The sequence below is a fragment of the Ptychodera flava genome, chromosome 20, assembly GCF_041260155.1.
Source record: "Ptychodera flava strain L36383 chromosome 20, AS_Pfla_20210202, whole genome shotgun sequence".
Taxonomy (NCBI): domain Eukaryota; kingdom Metazoa; phylum Hemichordata; class Enteropneusta; family Ptychoderidae; genus Ptychodera; species Ptychodera flava.
Window position 1 is genome coordinate 36,826,571 of NC_091947.1, and position 20,203 is coordinate 36,846,773.

The 20,203-nt window shown below is 34.5% G+C and overlaps 1 protein-coding gene across 2 annotated transcripts; it reads right to left on the reverse strand.

Annotated features, from left to right (window-relative positions):
* Window positions 1-7,400: 7,400 nt before the first annotated feature.
* On the reverse strand, window positions 7,401-15,513 carry LOC139120861 (max dimerization protein 1-like). 2 transcript variants are annotated; one of them, XM_070685479.1, is made up of 6 exons: window positions 15,295-15,513; window positions 15,077-15,164; window positions 14,157-14,189; window positions 11,234-11,348; window positions 10,717-10,876; window positions 7,401-10,109 (listed from the first exon to the last, which is right to left on the reverse strand). In XM_070685479.1, exons 1-6 carry the CDS (start codon window positions 15,350-15,352, stop codon window positions 9,991-9,993), a joined length of 573 nt encoding a protein of 190 aa, XP_070541580.1. In that variant the 5' UTR covers window positions 15,353-15,513; the 3' UTR covers window positions 7,401-9,990. The 2 variants fall into 2 exon arrangements, with proteins under 2 accessions (XP_070541580.1, XP_070541581.1); XM_070685480.1 differs by lacking the exon at window positions 14,157-14,189 and having other exon boundaries at window positions 15,295-15,493.
* Between the last annotated feature and the right edge of the window lie 4,690 nt (window positions 15,514-20,203).

The window sequence follows — 20,203 nt, forward strand, 5'->3', positions numbered from 1 at the left end:
TATGGTAGTACATGCATCAAATCTGTTAAGAGCTATACATACTTAGGACTGACAATTAAATCAAACGGTAGTTTTAGTGACACAATTACAAATTTGGCTGATAAAGCAGCAAAATCTTTGTATAGTTTAAAAGGGTTTTATTGCACAACAAAAAGATAAAATTTTCCCTACATCTATTTAATGTTTTCATTAAACCTGTTTTACTGTATGGCTCAGAGATTTGGGGACAAGATTTCATGGATTACAAGAAGTGGGATAAATCAGCAATTGAAAAAACTCACCTCAAATTTTGTAAGAACATTTTACAGTGTAATAGACAAGCTTGTAATGCCGCTGTGAGGGGTGAACTAGGACAATTCCCACTTCTACTTGAGATCAAACTTAACATTGTTAAATACTGGCTTCATATTGTACAACTGCCACATTGTAATCTTGCTAAAGAAGCTTTCTGGAGCAAATGGTAAACAACACTAACAATAGATCCTGGTTTTAACTGTTTAAGTGCTTTAATTAAAGACAATGGAATGGACTTTCTCCTTGATAAAGCTCCATCACTTAAACACCACAAAGTTATAACTGGTTTAATGAAAACAAATTTAACAAACAATTATGAAGTCTTTTGGAAAAAGTTGATCACTGATGAAAATATAAACTAAGAATGTATGCCAAAATAAAACGTAATTTTAGATTAGAACCCTACTTAACACAGTTGCAAGGTGAGAAAAGAAAATTGCTCACCAAACTTCGCATTAGCAATCATGATCTAGCAATTGAAAAAGGGAGACACACTGTTCCAAAAACCCCAATTACTGAAAGATACTGCAATCAGTGTAACACCAACAGTATTGAAGATGAAACACACTTTTATTAGTCTGTCAGAAATACAAAGTCCAAAGAACGAACTTTTTCAGTAAAATCAATTTCCCAAACGACGATACTGAAAATCAGCTTATTTCTCTACTAACAAAACAAGAGTTATCTTTTAATGAACAACTTGCAGATTATATTTTTACTTTATATAAACAAAGAAATACCTAGTTATATTTATTATTAGCTACTATTATTATACTGTAATACTTTATCTTTATTGAAGAAAATTTTAACTTATTTTTGTATCACACTTTTATTGCCACAAATGTGATGTAAATCCTATATTACAAGCAAGCAATAAAAAATTATTATTATTATTATATTATATGTATACCATAAAATGTAGCACCAAGCCTGTTACTGGTACTGTAATTGGCTAATTATTGTTAATTTTGGAAAAACAGATCATGTACTCATAAAATAATAATTTTACCAAGTTGGTTGTGATTATAAAACAAACAAGAAATCCACACTGGCCTATACCTTTTTGTCCACATAATTTGTAAATTATAAAATGACATGAAATATCAATGTACTCATGTCACTATATCGCTGCAAGTATGGAAAGTGAACTTAGTTGATTAATAGCTGTTTCTGCATTTTTCATGATATATAGTGGTACTAGCAGCTTATACTATAATAATGATGAATAGTTGATATTGTGACATTTCTTAATAATTATCTAAGGTAAGGTTGTCAGGGGGTTCTTAATAAAATCAGAGAAAATGTTCTTAATTCACTGACCCCACCCCCCCCCCCCCGACATGGTTGTGAACACAGCCTCACACTGAAAGTTATGTAAAAAAAAAATCATGACAACTGTTTGTCCAATTGCTTAAAATTAATCCAACTCCTCTATAATTTTCAAATTGTGATCAAATGTGATGTTCTTTTAATTTTCTCCGAGGCTTTCTTTTGATGAAGAACATTCAATTCAAAAACAGCATATCTCTTTGAGATTCCAATCTTACTCTACTTTCATCCCCCCCCACCCCCCCACAATTTTACCACAATCTATGTTCTAACTGAAAATCATATACGACACAGAAACTGCATGTGTTGCTATTTGAAGCTATTTAATGTTGCTTTTAATCAACCGGCTTGACAGTTTTGGCCAAATAAAAAGCTTTTGTTTTTCATGCTGATGCGCATCAATCAACTTATCCTGTCAGCCATTTTATAATATTTGCTTAAAGAAAATAAAATATAAAAAATGGTATCATTCTTGGCATTTCAGAAAATGATAATATCAGTAGGACTTGTCACTTGTACACACTGCAAAGTTCTGAAAAGTGAAGATATCATCAACATTTTGCTGTGTAACAGCTGATTGTCAACATTTCTGTTTTGATCATTTTCATATCTGTGGTCTTATGAGCTAAAAAAACCAAAACCCATGAAATAATAATCTGTGCCATCACATCATTTTTGTAAAAGAGATAAAAACAAACCTGTAATGTTTTTAGCCTAACACATCGAAACTATATTATATCAGTTTGGATCTTTCATTTTTTGTTGAATATTTTGTGTCTGACAATATTCAGGATAATATTTTACAAGACAAGCTATATGATGAATTTTTAATACAGGGCATTTAAGCCATTCCTTCAGACAACTGCTGTAGTCATCTTATTTGAAAATCTTTCTCAAAACAGACACATGGAACATCAAAATCAATCGGTTTTCAATTGGTTTTCTTTTGATGTAGGTATTACACAAATATAGGAATTTATCAATCTCTAAGTAATATTTGCCATTACTCATACTGAATTATATCTAAAAACATTAGATTTATAATGTTGATTTTTAAAATGCAAGGCTTATCTTTCCTGATTACAAAGTGTTATGTACTTCTTGACAACAAAGTAACGTTGCGTTGTCTTCATTTCATACAGATTTAAATTTTCAACATTGAATAGAAAGCAGAAGTGTGACTTTAATTATTGTATTATTTTGATTTACCGTTTCATGCCTGACAATCTACTAACTTATCAGAGCTACCCCTATCATATAGGGGTTGAGGCCTTAAATGGTTTAATATTTTGTAATACTATTTATGTTCAAATTTAATCCAATAATACAATAGACGATGTACGGTACATGATGTGTATGATAAATATGGTATTGTTTATAAAATTTACTAAATTGCTAATCCCAGCTATGAGATCAAAGTCACACCATGTATCCATCACTCAATAATACTTAGTTTTTAAACACAATCTATTCATGAAACTATAATCAGAATTGGCCATTCATGTAAAAGTCAACCTCTATATTGCCAACGAGCTACCTACATTCTAATTTTGCCCAAATCATTTTATTTTACGGTGATCTTTAGTTGTAAAAGAAATTTATGCAATCATACAATTATTGAAATTCTTGCTATGTGATTAGTGAAGTAATTTTTATCTAAAAGGTCCACAATTGTCATTGTCTCAGATACCATATGGTGGAGAATTTATTTTTAATTAGGTAATGTTTTTAAATAATTATACTTGTTCGAATACAATGTGAAAAGTTAAGTAAAATGTTTTTCTGAATTTCAGATATAGAAAGAAATGATAACAAATGTCGGTAACAAAATGCTGACATATAACAGAATTGAAACACTCCCTTGATAAGTTGAGGTAAATCCCCTTCTATTTATAGAACTGATCTAGTATTTAGATTTTCAAATACTTCCATTATACACCTTAGCTTAATATGGTATGTTAAAATGAAACCAACATCAAATATTGACCAACAATGACCGTCATTTTTACAAAGGTCACTAACTCACTAAAAATGGTGGATTCTGAAGACAAGAAGGACTATATAAAATAGGCCTAGACATGTCCCAGTTTTTAATACCTATAGAAACTGTACACTGACATGTTTTTGGTATAACTGTTAATGTTTGACAGAGGTTGACATTACCCAGTGTGGACTGCAATAAATTGTGTGTCACAAAATCTACAGGTGATAATCAGCAACACAAGAAAATTGAAATATTTAAGTACAAACTTATGAGGGATCAGTGATAATGTGTCTTCAATAATGAAACCCCCATTTATTTGAAAAACCCATGTTTTAAATTTTTTCAGGTAAAAGAAATGTTAAAAACATAAAACATAAACTCTGCATATTTGAATGGCTTCTCTGTGTATTAGTTTGTTCTAGCATAACACAATGCAGAGTAAACAAGGTTGGTTAGTTCAAAATACTGCAATGGAAAACATGAAAATGGAGATCAAAGGTCACAACCTTCACCTGTAGAGTCTGGTCATTGAAGAACACTGTCACAATGGACAATAACCCTTTGTTATGAGTGTCACGACCCTGGAATCAGGGTTTCAACTGTAAATTGTCATTCATTAGATGAAGGACAATATGATGATCCTTCAAAACATGAACACACATGATTTCAGGCTGTCCAGCTTCGTTCCATTGAAAGAATTCAAATTTAATGTACCCTATAAAAATTGGCCTTGAATTGCAAACATATCTAATCTTTCAAGCTATGAGCATTTCAGAAACCCACTTTTTCCCTGCAAATTAAAACTTTATTTTAAACTCTTCCGTTTAGCTTCCTAAATACTATTACAGCTAGTACAGTCATATGTAAATTTATTAGTGAGATATTTCAAGGACTTTAAGAATTCACAGTGGCCAACCTGGCAAGTAGTTTAAAAGCCCAACAACAGGGTGCAAATCAAACAATGGTTTCAGCATTACCATGGTAGCATTGTGTGAGGCTGTGTAACCTTTAATTCATTCAATGTGGCCATGTGATATCCATGCGCTACTCTTTTATACCTTTGTTATTCATCCATGACACAGCATACCTATTCACAGAGAAATACCAGCAACACATGTCATTAACACTCTCAAACAACATAACCCTCAGGTTTTAAATTGTGAATGTTTCTTGATCTACTATGGAGCCTTCATAAATTATATTGGAAATTTCCAAAATCAAACCAAGGCATGCATGTGGTGATATGGTGTTTATCAGTGAAATCATCATACCATTCTAATTCCTGTACAAACACTGCAGAAAGGAAAATCATGACATATTTTTAAATTGCTTGGATTGATAGTACTGCACCGTAGCTGCTTGTGAACACTTGATTATACACATGCTGCTATAGAGGAAATTTTCAATTTTAATGAAGTCAGCCATATTGACTCAATGCAGTTTTTTTATAATACAGAGGTTAGCATGCTTGCAATACTGTCTGTTGTATTATTTTGACAGACCAAAGCCATTATGAAGGCAGCTGGCAAACCATTATGTACTGAAGTTTTTCTCAGTTTACAATCTGTCATCAAAATGTAAACAGACTGCTACAAAGTATCATCTGGGAATTGAACTTTCATGAAAAAAGATTGATTTACCAACCATTTACACTCATTGCACTATAACACATTGAAAAAATATATATGTATCAGTTGCACTAAAGTGACACATAATAGTAAATTGCATTATTTGATGTTATAGATAGAAATCTATAAAGTTTACATTAAGCACTGTTTTGCATGTTGTATGGGTTGAAAAAGTTGGAAAATAGCTAAAATATTGTCAAACATAAAAAGATATCAAATATTTTCATGGCTCATTTCTTAGCAATTATTAACTTGGCGGTATCGAGCCAGCAGTCCTTGGCTGGCTTCTTTGTTTTCAAATATATTTGTACACTTTTTTTGGCTTTTAGCATGACGATATTAACCGTCATGACTATGCTACAGAACATGACGATATTAACTGTCATGACTATGCTACAGAACATGACGATATTAACTGTCATGACTATGCTACAGAACATGACGATATTAACTGTCATGACTATGCTACAGAACATGACGATATTAACTGTCATGACTATACTACAGAGCATGTCAAGTGCTTTTGGGTAGACACTGGAATTTTTGAGAAGTCATCGACAAAAATGATTTAAAACAAACATATAACTTAAGTAGGACAAGATATTTTAAAACATACAATTGTGTTTGTTGTCTGGTGAGGAATTCTTAAATTCGGAAGTTTGAGCAATATTGTATTGCTCTTTTCTATATACGGTACCACAATTGCACTGGCATTCACTTTAACATGTGACATCTTCCCAATTAATGCATATATGAGTATTCACTCAATGCCAAGTTAACCCTGTCATATTGCCATGTTTTGGCCACAATTAACCCATGGTTATCAATGGTGATTGCGGCCCTGGTCACAGGGAATTTGGTTCACTGTGGAAAGACACATATTTCTTTTTGCGATATATTTGATGTTCATGTGGCATACTAGTATATTAAGATATGAAGAAATAAAGGAATTTTTAAATTTGGAACTTTGAAAACAATTTTATTACAAGCATGCATCTAGCTTAAATGTTACACTAATTTGGAAGTGTACGTGTGTCTTTCTGTCCTGAAGAACGTGAACACTGATAAGTAGTATACTCATGTAGATAATGAGTACCACAGCAGAGTAACAGTAGCAAACCACAAGAGTTTTCATTTTGGAACGAATCATCTATATTTGATTGCAAAACTGACAGAAGAGATTTACTTCTAAAGATTTAAAATGTTTCCATAAAGTATTACACTTTCTGCATGACATAATTATTGCCATGCAGTTTTCTCATCACTCTTCAAAAGTTCCTCATTATCTAGGATCCTGACACAAAATTTCAAAGCAAGCACATATTAAGCAGTTGCTCCTCTTGACCAAAACATTAATGAATTTTATAAATGTAACGAGAACAGAGGGCAGAAAAATCTGGGGCGACAGTGGGCAACGCATGAATATTTTACTATACAGTAGTAATAATATCCTGCCATAGATTGAAGAGTCTTGAAAGAGACGAGTCTTCAGAACCTGCAAAACACATTACAGAACAATGATACACACTATCCCACAGATTTCTGACATTTTCTGACCAAACATAATGTTTGACAACAAGTCCGAGGATGATTGAAAACTGCAGAAACAATATGTCCAAATCTACATTGGTCATGAATATACCCATAGGTTACTGAAAGCAGTCTGACCTGAAGTTCCTGGCCTTTGCATCTTGACATTTATGCTTCACACTGTAGTCCATATTTTCCATCCATCAATACAGCAGATCTCAAGTTTTGCAGAGTTAATTGAGCATAAGCTGGCATACATAGCCATTTTACAGACAACAGCTGTCAATTGATCTCATAGGCTACAAATGCAATATACACATACTATGGAAAAATAGTTCATAAACTGTTTATTGTAATATGACCCTTGTACACTTCCCATGCTAGGGATGTCCTCTGATGACCCAACCAAGACAGCAATCAAACACAAATGAACCATGATTCCAACCAAGATGGCAATCAAACATTATCTACCACACAAAGCGAAACTAGTTTTAATTGCTTTCGTTTGAATATATATTGTTCAAAGATGTGTAGATGCATTTTCTAACTGTAACTTGTCAGCTTTTCATATTCTCACATGAACGATTGCACACCGTAGATGAAATGTCATATTAAAAGCACCATAACAAATGCAGTTTCCTTTGCTGGGAAATAAAAAAGAAACCTTCTTTATTTATATCTGGACAAAGTTTGAAAGGAAGTCATAATACATCGATTGTTGTACATGGGTAGCAAAACAAATATGTACACATAGGCTGGAATATACACTAAACAGCAAACCAAGGGTAAGCACTAAGAAATGAACAAATCCTGAGATTTGAGAAACAACACCATCAGAGAAAGATAGCAACTTAGAATTACCATTTATAGAAAGAACTGCTGAAAGAGAGGAAATGTATTTATTCATTTCTACTGAAGGAGCAAGCTATCCCCCAAATTTAAATCTGCCATCACTAGTTTAAAACTCTCACTAATGTTTTTATTATACTTTTTAAGTCTTTTTAAAATTTTTTGTTTTTACATTTGTTTGCTTTGTACACATAAATTACATGCTCAAATATACAATTGAAGAATAATGGGTTATTTATGACCCTCCATTCTACATATATGTTCTTTCTACCAGAATCTGTTAAGAGAGAACACAATATGACGTACCACGGGCTTGGACGATGCCGGCCTAGCCGCTGTACTCAAAATATCAAATACAATGCAACATTCAAATTTACAAGAAAAAAAGTTCTCTAGATACTGGTAATTTTTGACTGCTAAAAAATCTACATTATAAATAGCACCATATAAAAGCTCCCTGATCAAAATTACTCTCTAAAATCCAGGTGAATTGGAAATCTATAGCTTTTTTCTTCATTCAGTCAGTCCAGTAAAAATGTAGCTAAGAAGTCAAAGGGGTTTGCACATGCATAAACTAACACATTGAAATATAACATGGTAGTTTCAAATCCATCTAAAAAATTCAACTTCTAGTTATGTTTGCATTTATTACTTGCATTCATTCAATTTAAAAGCAATCACAGAACACTGAGTGACACAAAGTCAGTGGCGAAGAAAGTCAGCAAACAGACAGGTATATATGAAAACTAGATTCTTGTCCAAATTCAGCCCTAAACCACCTATGTAAAAAGCGTAGCTGTAAAACTGGCATAATTTGATTATTCTAGGATATGCACAGCAAGCAGGCTGCTCAACACTGATCTCTACTAAAATACAAGACCAGCTTGTTTTGTTCCAGTTTGTTTTGAAGCAGTGAAATTGACATAGGATATCTGCAGTATTGCCCTGTTAAATTGTATTGGTACAGCTATGACCGTACAGCTGCACTGAGTGTCCGCTACTCATATGCCACAGATGACATTTTGGCAAATCCAACTAAGTTTTGTTAAATATAAAATTAGATTTTATAAAATTGAAGAGCTTTTTGGAATGTTTATTTAGTTGGTGCACTAACAAGAAAGTAAGGGGCATGATATTATGGACACCAGTGCATCACAATGCTTCTTACATAGCTCTTACTATCTTAAGATAGAAGACTTGTATTTTTTTCTATCAGCAGATTGATTGGTTTGAGTCTTTTCAGCACTGTTTACACAACCATTCTACATTACAAATCTTACCCTGGCCATGGTTTGTAACCCTATTTCAGCTTTGCAAAACAAATCATATGATTTGATAACTCTACAATCCTTGGCATTTCTTGCATGTAAACAGACTTGGACTGGCTATATGCATATGAGTGGCCTATATGGAAGTCTTATGATGCAGTGCAAATCCAATTAAGATCATCACATCACTTTGTAAGCTATAGAAATCAATAATGAACAATCAATTCAGCATTACTTGGTCCCAATTTGATTGAGAAATATTTTTGTGAGATGGGGGGGGGGGAGGAGAATATGGCAAAAAGACATGTTGAAATGGGACATTTCTGGACTTGTGCACATTTCTATGGTTATAGAATGTAATTATATAACGCTGGAAGCATTGCCCTGCATGTTAATCCCAAGGATTGAAATTGAATTCTATTCAAGCTTTTATAAATAGCAGACTGAAAATGAGACTAGCATTGCCATTGAATAGCGGCCAATCCAATGATAGCAATATTACCAGTAAAACAACAAATTTAAGTGCTCTTGTCAAGCACTGATTTCAGTATGTTGCCCAGGCTTTGGGGCTTGTCCAATGATATTCACTGCTATAGATGATTCAATGGTCTGCACAGTATCTATGCTGAAACTGACATGAACAATTTGTTGTATCTTCAGGTGTATTCTCCAACAAAACTAAACTTCATGCTCATTCTGCCTCAAAAACAGAAAAACTTGCAATCTCAGTATATTAATGCTGTAACTAATTTGCACATTTGTAAACTTGTCAATTTTAACATCATTCACGTGCAGTCTCATTGGTGAATCATGGGTAACTTTTTCATTTGACGTCTGTCTGCTGATAAATGTCAGCTCCTGTTTGGCAAAACCTGATGAAGATAGTTTATGTAAGGCTCTGATATTACGGGTGTTCAGTCAATGGCGGTCAGTAACCATACACAATAGGAAGCAGCTGCATTAAGGAAAATATTTCAGCTAATACTGCTTGGCTCTCTTTGTTAAACTCAGTCTAACTTTCAATGTCTTCTACCAAGCTTTGCCAGACTGTTGCAGCATTCAGTACACCATTTCATTATTTGATTGGCTGATATTAATCATAGTTCTTCTATACAACCACCATTTTGATGCTGTTTAACGTATATCCACCATCACTTCCATTTGTCTCAACGCTACTTCGTTCATCAGAATCACTGTGGCTGGTGTATCCAAGCACATCAACTTCATCTGTAATAAAAATTCAAGAGTGGCATCAGCTTAGCTTTTTCAGTACAGGCAATCACATGCAAACAATGTTTACATTTAGCACAAATCATTTTATACAGAAATTGACATGGTTGTGATCCACAAGAAAATGGCAAAATACAAACAACACCACAGAAACAATACTTCATCTGGGAAAAGCAGCACATTTTAATGATGCAAATATGTATGATTTATGAATAAGTTGAAAATATGATGAGCTTAATGTAATTGCTTTGTTTATTTTGACAAGTAGGTAGCGTTAACTACTGGTAGTGGACATTGTTGACATCTGGTTGCATACCTGGTGTAGTGTAATTGTCATGCAAATTAGCACTTATGTTGATTTCCCTGGAGGCACACATGAACATTTATTGCAATGCCATTAAACAGACATTCTGAACAATGTGAGTACAGTTCATTGAATTCTAAACCTATACACGGACCCTACACTTATTTTGGAATTAAAAGTATGCATGTAAACAACATGGATGGCAGTTCTCACTTGCTCACAGCATACATTACATAATTAGTAAATACTGGTGTAAATTACCAACATTGATTTCACAGTAATATTTGTGTTGGAACATACCTTTTTCTGAATCATCAGAATACCCTGTGCTATCTTGCCTCGGTTTCCGCCTGTAAACACTTCTCATTGTTAGCTGTTCCAGTCTCCTCTTCAGAAATCTTTGTTCTCTGGACAACTTCTCTTTCTGCTGAGCTTGCTTTTTTTCTTTTTCCTCTAAATTCTGAAATCCCAAAATTTGATAAATGACATTCTCTTCTGACACGTCAGGTCAATACTCTTCATGGAATATCACTACATTTTACTTTTATGTTTAGAACACATGGAGATTAGAATATTCAAAGTGACATATCCATTTTAAATTGAATTCTAAAAGCTGTTACTATTTCCTTTCATAACTGTTCACAATATCATTCAATGAAATATCATTGATAAGGAATCAGCTGGCACCATGGCAACAAACTTGCATGATATCAGGAATTGTATGACTATTAATTACATATTCACATATCAATCCTTTGCTAGATGTCAAAGAATAATACTTCAATTTCATTAAAAGCCTATCAAAGAAAACATTTACCTGGATGAACATTTTGGCTTTAGTAAGCAGACCTAGTGTGGTATGTCTCGAAGCTTCACTGCCAACAGGTACTATTTCTTTTAACCTTTCAAGGCAATTTCGGAGATGTGCTCTCCTGTAATACAATGGTAACAAGTATAAAAGATTCAATGCTAATGGAAGAAGAACTATTGGTTGGTATTAGCTGAAGTCCTGGCTCTGTTTCCACACACTTTACTTTATATCCATTTGTCATGGTTGGCAGAACAACTATTAATGTTGAATACTATTGAGAACACAACCATAACTTTTCTATGGCATGTGTGACACATCACTCTCACCATTTAGATTTGCCTTGTGCACTCCCTACTTGAATATCTGTGCGACCCTGACCTGCTTTTTTACATGGTTATTCAAACCTTGATGTAACAGTAAAAAGCTAGCATGTAATACGTAAATGAATCTAGGTACTTAAAGCCAGGTCTGTTTTGCAAGTCTCGCATTAATCCAAATAGTACATATGCAATAACATGATGTATTAGTATGTCCATCATCTTGCCACAACTAAAGCTTAAACTACGTAGCACTAGTAATTGTCCAAGAACCATCAACAAACACCCGAAGGATAAATGTAAACAAAACTAGCCAGTCTTGGCAATAAAACTCAAAGCTTTCAACAGTTAGAAACCATGGTACTTAGATGGACAAACTGCCAGACCTCAACAGTCATGTTTTATTTATTTTTAGCAATATCAAAAAAGACACATTCACTAGGAACACTGCTGGGCCTGGTAATTACAAATCAATAATATAAGCCTGGCCAATCTATCATTGTAGTTCAAAATTACACCAAACAATATATTAAATGCAAATTACATATACCTATCTCAACTAAACACTGAACATTGCCTTTGCTTTCAAAATTTATTGAAACAGTCTTTGAACTATTTCATTTTCCACATGTTCTCTTAATGAAATTAAACTTAAAATATGACTATCTTCATTTTATTTGGTTGTATTTATTTGCATGATGAACATCAAAGGAAGTTTAAAGAATTTTAATTACATATCTTTACAACAATAAACCATTGTAACCATCAACATGTAAAATCTTCCTGAAAATTTCAGCCAATTTCAAATTAAAAAAAATTACAGCAATCTGCTTCACACTCAAACAAAGTCAACATCTAAAATAAAATTCCAATAATTCTCAGTAAGTTTTAGCAACGTTGATCCTTGTCAGTATAAAATAAATGTAATATATGAAAAGCATAAAATAGCTTTATACAACGCTCACGTACACAGGCAAATATCCTTCACCTGTGAAGGCTAACCTCACCAATTGAACTTGAAAGTGGTTTGACCTGACATGATACAAGCGCTATGACAAGGTCACTTTACAAAGAGGTGTTGCCAGTACATGGGCTTATCGTGGTTCTTGCCCAGAAATAAGTCATTTAATTCTTTAGTTTACATTGGTAAGTTCTCATAAAAAAACACTAAGTCATATTTAAAACAATTTAAGAATCACTTTAACAACCACTTCAAGGATGTGATGTCATCTGCTGACAGGTATAACACATTTCAGTGAAATTAAATGCTATCAGTCATTTTCTTTACATTCAGCAACGTGTAAACTAAACAGAAGCAATTTCATTTATTCCCAACATACATTTTTAATCAGCTCTGTAATGCGTTCAGAGTGTTGCTCATGAGAAACTGCTATTATGAGAAACTAAGTTCACAAGGACACAAAAATTTACACCACTCAACCATTGCCATTAAGGAAAATGAAGTTCACAATCAAATGAAAATGTATAACCTACTCCACCACGGTCTATTTCAAATTAATGTATGATTTCCCTTGCTGTTACAGTGGATATAGATATAAGGGCATTTTCACAAAGTCATTTCCAATACAGAAGAATTGTTTGGTTCCTTCAAATCTTGAAACCTTGCAAAGTCAACTGACATATTCACATTGGAAAATGAGATGTACTGCTGATATTGTCGACTGCTCTAATACAAGTACACTATACAGCTATACATTTACAGTATACCTAACACAGCTACGGAATACAAGCACCAAGGAGGTCAATATGCACCACTTGGTAATATATTAGCATAGGCTAATCATCTTCCAATAGAAAAGCATGTCACTGAGTGCCCCAGCCTATTGTATGCAAAAATATTGGGGCTGCATAATGGCTTTTACACTCACACACTCACACTGTTTCAGAGACACACAGTCCATACATATTTATCATACCATGAATCTGTTTGTTATAGGGAGTGATGTAATTCTCTTGACCAGTTAAACGCCTCCCCAAGTAAACTACCATAGTTTCTATTTGAGGTTGTGAGGTCATATCTGATAAAGATTGACATAGCCTCACTGCCAATAGGAAGTGTCTCTTGTATATTTTGTAGCTGTGGTTTTAGGAACACTAATCAATATGAATGCCTGAAAATTTATGTTGAGTTTGCCAACTGATTGATACTATATGATTTCCTTACACTAAGAATGTGCTTATTTATTCCCAAACAATATGATACTGTTTACAGCAGACCAAAAAACAATAATTAGCAATTTGCGATGCACAGTACCATATCTTCATACATTATGCTATGAGATGTCAATTTCAATGCTAGCGTTTCATAGAAATTCCAGGCCAAGGTTGACAGGAAGTCACATTCACTATGCCGAAGTTACATAGGTAAAGCTCCAAGATAATGCATTACACAACACCACTTCAAGTCCAAAATCCTTATTGTTTATACCAACAACCAACTGTCAATAGTTCGGGTCAGTTAAATTGGAGCCGCAACCAATCATGCATAATTCATGAGGTATTATCCTTTTGCCGGTTAAGATGTGGGCAATGGAGGGAAATTGACAACAACACAACGGAAAAAACGTCTCCCACACCTCCGTGCAACTTACCTATTTTTCTCTAATTCGTTGTGGGTTGACCGACTGAAAATCAGAGAAACACATAAAAATGCGTAAACATTAGTCAACCGGCAGTATCATTTCAATACTTTGAACGATTTTCCTGTCTGTCAGTGTCAGTCTCACGGTTTGTTTATGTACGCTTCACCCACGTTGAAAACGCTGTCACGGCCGCGCCGCTTTTTTATTTTATAAAGACGTGTACGTTTGTCATGATATTACAGGCATTTGCAAAAATAATTTAACTCGCGATTTTTTTAAAATTATTTAAAATTAATTACTGATTTATTTATGTATTAGTCGCGTCAAATCCAATTAAAAAGGAAGCCTACGGTTATTTTTCTGAACTTGCGTTTCGCCCCGCATTTTGATTGGAGCAGCTGATCGTCTGAATCGTGCATGCAGCTGGCTCGTTTTATTGTGCGAAGTCCAGCACGCGACCGACCGACTTTTTTTCGTGACCGTTCGCATGGCGTAATTGTGCGTACTTTTTTAACATGCACCTACAAATGCACGATTTGAACTGATACTATAAAAGTTTCGGTTTGTTTTTCTTAAAGCGCGTTGGCAAGTGAGCGATCAATTTCCCATGAATACAACGGTAACACTTTGCCGGATTTTGGGCAAACGTCAACAAAAAAATGGCGCCCTGACGGCCACGTCGACTGACGTAAAAATCTTATGATTTAATGAAATTTCAGACAGAATAGTACACTTTAAATGACAAAACAGAAGTGCAACAGCTCGATCATCTCGCAGTGCGAAACGAGCCAGGATTTTTTCTGTGATGCATGTCGCCCAGGTGCCCTGCCCATATTGTCAGCTGGTCGGGTTTGTTTACATTCAGATTTCCGAAACCAACATCAGGAAACGTCAAAAAAATCCCCTAAAATTATTCTGGCATTACTCACCTACTACTGTGGGTTTTCTTCGTTTTCAGTCGTTTTCTCGATGATTCTTCGTTTATAGGCAGTTGTGATGCATACCCATGCTCTGATTCTGGACACAAAAAAGTCTGGGTCAGTAGAAAATCGCCGCAAAGATGGAGATCATGCCCAGCTGTCACGAACGACACGGCATGTCGATTATCAACATCACAACACCCGACTCGATTGTCAGTTTTACTTACCACGCTCCCTTCTTTCTAGATATTCCGCTGCCTGAATCAACTGGGCTATGTTCATCATTGTAATTTACTAAATAATTTTCCCAAAACACTAAATTTCTGGCAAGATGTGGAAAGGAAAATGTCCAATTGTCGTCGATCGATGCGTAGCTCGCACAGTTACCTATAGCCGCATATATTCTTGCAATAAATTTTGCACGTTGAGGTCAGTTCACAAACAATATTAGCAATTCAAATTAAAATCCCGTATCAATATTTTCCAATTGGCCAAAATAGGTCACATGATCAAATTTATCCAATCAATGGTCATCATGCTGTGTCGTGACGTCACTGGACGACGACATGTGGGACACACGTGGATGACGCCACGCCCTGTAGAAAAGAATCATAACAAGCGAACTGAACGAAAATTCTCTCTTTCACAGTGATATTTAGGTCAATAAAATCTCACATTCTTGCAATATGGAAGCAGAATATATTTTGTACGGTATCAAATCAAAAGTGGCGTGACACTACTTGCAGAACTGGAAAAAAAAAAATTGACCAAAACACTACAGTGCATTTTGGGATACATTGCGAGGGGCGTCTGTCGTTTGTTATGACAATGTCAAACCCAGCTGATAGTGTAAATAATCTGCCTCTATAAATAGCCACATGTATTTGCTCCAGTTTATGTACTGGTTCAGCCAAAAAGCCGTATTCTCCGCCATTCCCTTCTCGCGCTGAATCAGAATTATAACTATGATAAGCAGGAAGTCAATTTCTCAGAAAAGAAGGCACAATGTTGACAGGCAAAAATGCACGTTCGTACTGCTGGCGTACAATAGAATCCCACCTACGCGCATGTCGCGTCATAAGTACCCTCGAGTTCCTTTGCAATATTTAAATCAGGGTTTGCCTGCATTGCACAGCTGACTGTGGTATGGTAGAAGAAGTAATAGAACTCAACAACACAAAGAATTCTCACATGAGCGCTCTCTGTATTATCTTGCAACCTGCACTGCAAGTTTTACAACATAATTTGCGGTGGTGAACGCGGTTATGGCATTTTTTATATGCCGTTCGGCTCAAAGGGACTGTCGAACGTGCGATTACCCACGTGTCGTGTTGTTCTTGTACAAAGTTCGTAAATGATGTAGAGCATTGCAGGAAACACGTATTAAACGCTCTCGACAAGGATACAGGATGCCCTCGACGGGGATCAAACCACCCTACATTGGGGTCGACGAGGCCAACAATTTTCCTTCGACAAGAGATGTCAATGATGGATGGAGAGATATTTTTTATTAGACACATTTTATATAATGAACTTGACATCATGCCAACTCGTACGATTCTGAGACCACGTGTTCAGCTTGTTGACATGGTGGTAACATGTGCCTGTCCTGTCATATGATACGTCATTTGATACTTCCCAACATTTAAGTGTACATTCCTATTCATCAGGTTTCCATGGACTCTCCTGATTGGATATTCCATAGACAGCGCAAGCCACACTCTGCACAGATGTATCAACACCCAATGGATTATATTATATAGTGACTGGGCAACTTAATGGCAAGTTGTTTATCAGCTTTAGCCAAAACTTGGCAAAAGAAAATTGACCTAATTAACTAGCTGACAAAATTTTCAATATGGAAATAAAGAGTTACCATTACTTTAATACTCATGATGTCAACAAGAGTTGATGCGAGAACCAGGGATTGAAGACTGCCCCTTTAACAATTTAAGCACAGGGAACTCTGGCTCCTTGTTTGAATGTTTGTTTATACATGTTTGTCTATGTGTTACGTATTATTATTTCCATATACAATAAAGAACCTATAATGCTCGCTGTTTGTTTTAATATTTGTCGATAGAGAACAGTGCTTGTTTGTTTGTTTGTTTATTGACTGTATTTACAAACAAAAGAAATTACTACATCAGTTGTTAAGGTAGCTACAGTAAGACTGTTATTTTTTTCTCAGTTATAGAAGTCCAAAACCCCAATAAAGTATATTTTCTGAAAGCCCTAATATTGAGAAATCCGACTGTACACAGTACATAGTCATTATTTGCATTATAGTCACATGACAAGCATTTTGCTGAACCTCCACAAATAGATTTTTCCTCCCTTCAGTGAACACTCTGCATGATTTCCAGTTGAAATTTGGTAATACCCTTCAGATCAGTGTCTAGGATTTCCTATATAAGCCTTTTTTATGGTATGCACTATTAAAGGTGTTGGACTATAGGGTGCTTTTCAAGGAATTGTCGCACCATATAATTTGAATGGAGACTCAGAGAAAAAATTGCAGACAGGGATTTGAAGGGTATTGCTAAGGCTTGTCAATGCATAAATTTCAACTGAAACTTGTGCAGCGTGTTCGTTAAAGGGAGGAAAAACCGATTTTAGCAAAATGCTTGTCACGTGACTATTATGCAAATAATGACTGCTATTTGATTATGTCCATTATCATGAAATAGTGCATATTTGCAATTTATTGATTTACATGTGAAAAATACTTATCAGAAGCACATTTATAATTTCAAAGTCTGTGTGTATATCCATGTTAAAATATTATTGTTTAATCTAGAATTTGTTTATTTAGTCAGTTATTCTACATGTATTGTAATAAAATCTTACAGTACAATTGTCTGTGCCATGGGGACACTTGAATCATACTTGTTATGAAAAAGCAGCTAATGATTTTTATTGGTCAATATATATTCCTGTGTTTGTCCAAATATTCTGTGAAATAATGAAGAATAAATTTCTACTGTATTTTATTTTTGAGTCAGATATCTCAGCAGAGTTGCATCAGCCTAATTACTTGGTTATACACGTAGTAACTTTATTAATGATTTAACCCTTTCACTGGCATTGGGTTGGCCCATTGTGGATGGTGGACTTGTTTACAGGGGAAATAGGGGTGAACAGGAGAATTTTTTTTACAATACTCTTGACATAGAGTTAGGGTAGTTACATACCTTATAGACACTTTCAGATTTATATTTTTTCTCAGTTATAGAAGTCCCGAGCCCAAATAAAGTCTATGTTTTCTGAAAGCCCTGATATTGGGAAATCTGACCGTGCACAGTACACACGCATGAAAATATTTCAAAAAAACAAGATAATATTCCTGCATAATTTCATAGTAATAATTTTTTTAAAAGTTAGTTGGCATCACTTCAAACAAGAGTTTCTGGACTGATTTTTTCTAAGAAATGAACAAAATGATCTCATAGAGGTGTAATCTTAATCATTTTGTTACAGTAAAAATATATTTGAATAAGTAAATATAAGTAGCCTTTAAAAATATAAAAATAAATTAGTTTTTCAGAAAGGGTCAAAAATGATCTAGCTACTCAGAAAATTTGAAAAACTGTTGTAAATAATAGTGTTAATTGCTGACTGATAAACACCTTGAAAATAATAGAATCCATGAAATGAATCTTTTAAAGGACTCTATATTCAATATCATTTAACAGATCAATCACTCAAGAAATTAGTCTTGTACCAAATACAAGCATTGCCTTCTACCATCATGGTACAAAGCTAGTAGTAGACTTTTGAAATGACATGTAGAGTATGTTTAATGAGTACTTTCTGTGTCCACATTGGTTAGCTTTCAGAATATATCTTTTCTGATTGTATTCTTCTGGGGCAGAACAGGGGCAGAGATCCTAACATAACATAGTCTGAGTTCTTTCATCACTCACTTTTCCTGTTCTTATTCAGGGTCTTATACCTATGAGCATGGTGAATTTATCTTTCATATACCTAAGTCTTATCCATTAAAATGTTAACAATGTTCACAATGATTATTGATATTTTTATAGTCTTGACAAATTAACCAAACTGAAAAATGTTTGCATGTACTTTTGGTTGAGAAGGAAATTACAGCTGCGAGGATACACTTTGTTCTCATACTGGTAATTTGGTTGGATAAAACAGACCACTCATCAGCCACTTTACACCTCTGCAAACCTACCATCACAATTCCAATTGTTTCAAATTGGAATTGGAACTTGTTATCACACAAAGATTGACAACTATATATTTTTTCCAGAACTTTTCTGCAATTGTCAAAGGATATTTTGCTAGTATTCTTCTCTTAGAACAGGAAAAAAGTATATTTCTCAGAGTTACATAATGCCAAGTAAAGGTATGATACAGAATTGTGCAGCACCCAATATGAAGATATAAAGTAAAATAAGATCTTATTCAGATACTCAGTTTCTTCAACATGACTGCATTGAGTGACACTGGAACCATGAAGAGACTTTTAAGTCACAATTATCAGTCATGTTTGCTGAAAGTGAACTTTATTCTTGGTAAGTGTTGACAAATGACCTTTGTGGAATGTGATAAACAATTACAGTTACAAAGGCAATGAGTGCATTATGCAAATAACATGCTTCAGATATCACTAATGATATATCTACTGGCTGAAATACAGTGTGTTAAATTGAAGTGATGATAGACAGACCTGTATTAGTGGATCACACTGAGGGAAAGTATGCAGTTATACATTTGCATAAATTAATTAACACAATGGATAGTATTCGGTTGGTCAGAGTCAGTATAGGAGTAGATGGGATTGTCGGCTTTGACAATATTACTGATAATATTAATGTTATCAGATATCATTAGATAAAAAAGAAAGGAGTATTATCTTTTCCTCCCTGACAGCCTCAGACTGTCTTAAAAGCATCAACTTATTCAGTATATCTTACCATCACATTAAAGCACATATAAAACATCAATCTACAATAACCCTCTGCAATATCCCTGACACTCTGCTATTGTCAGACTAACTTTAACCCTTTCACCACCATGGTTTGCCCAAATCCATTGTTTTCTATGGTAAAGATGGACCTGTATACAGGGAACTGGGGGTGAAAGGGTTAAAGTTACACAATGTTATTT

Coding starts and splice junctions, on each gene's coding strand:
- LOC139120861 (XM_070685479.1), bottom strand. CDS start 15,352: ATGATGAACATAGCCCAGTTGATTCAGGCAGCGGAATATCTAGAAAGA. Junction 15,165..15,294: donor TCTAGAAAGAAGGGAGCGTG/GTAAGTAAAACT, acceptor TTTTGTGTCCAG/AATCAGAGCATGGGTATGCA. Junction 10,877..11,233: donor AAGCCAAAATGTTCATCCAG/GTAAATGTTTTC, acceptor TTGGGATTTCAG/AATTTAGAGGAAAAAGAAAA.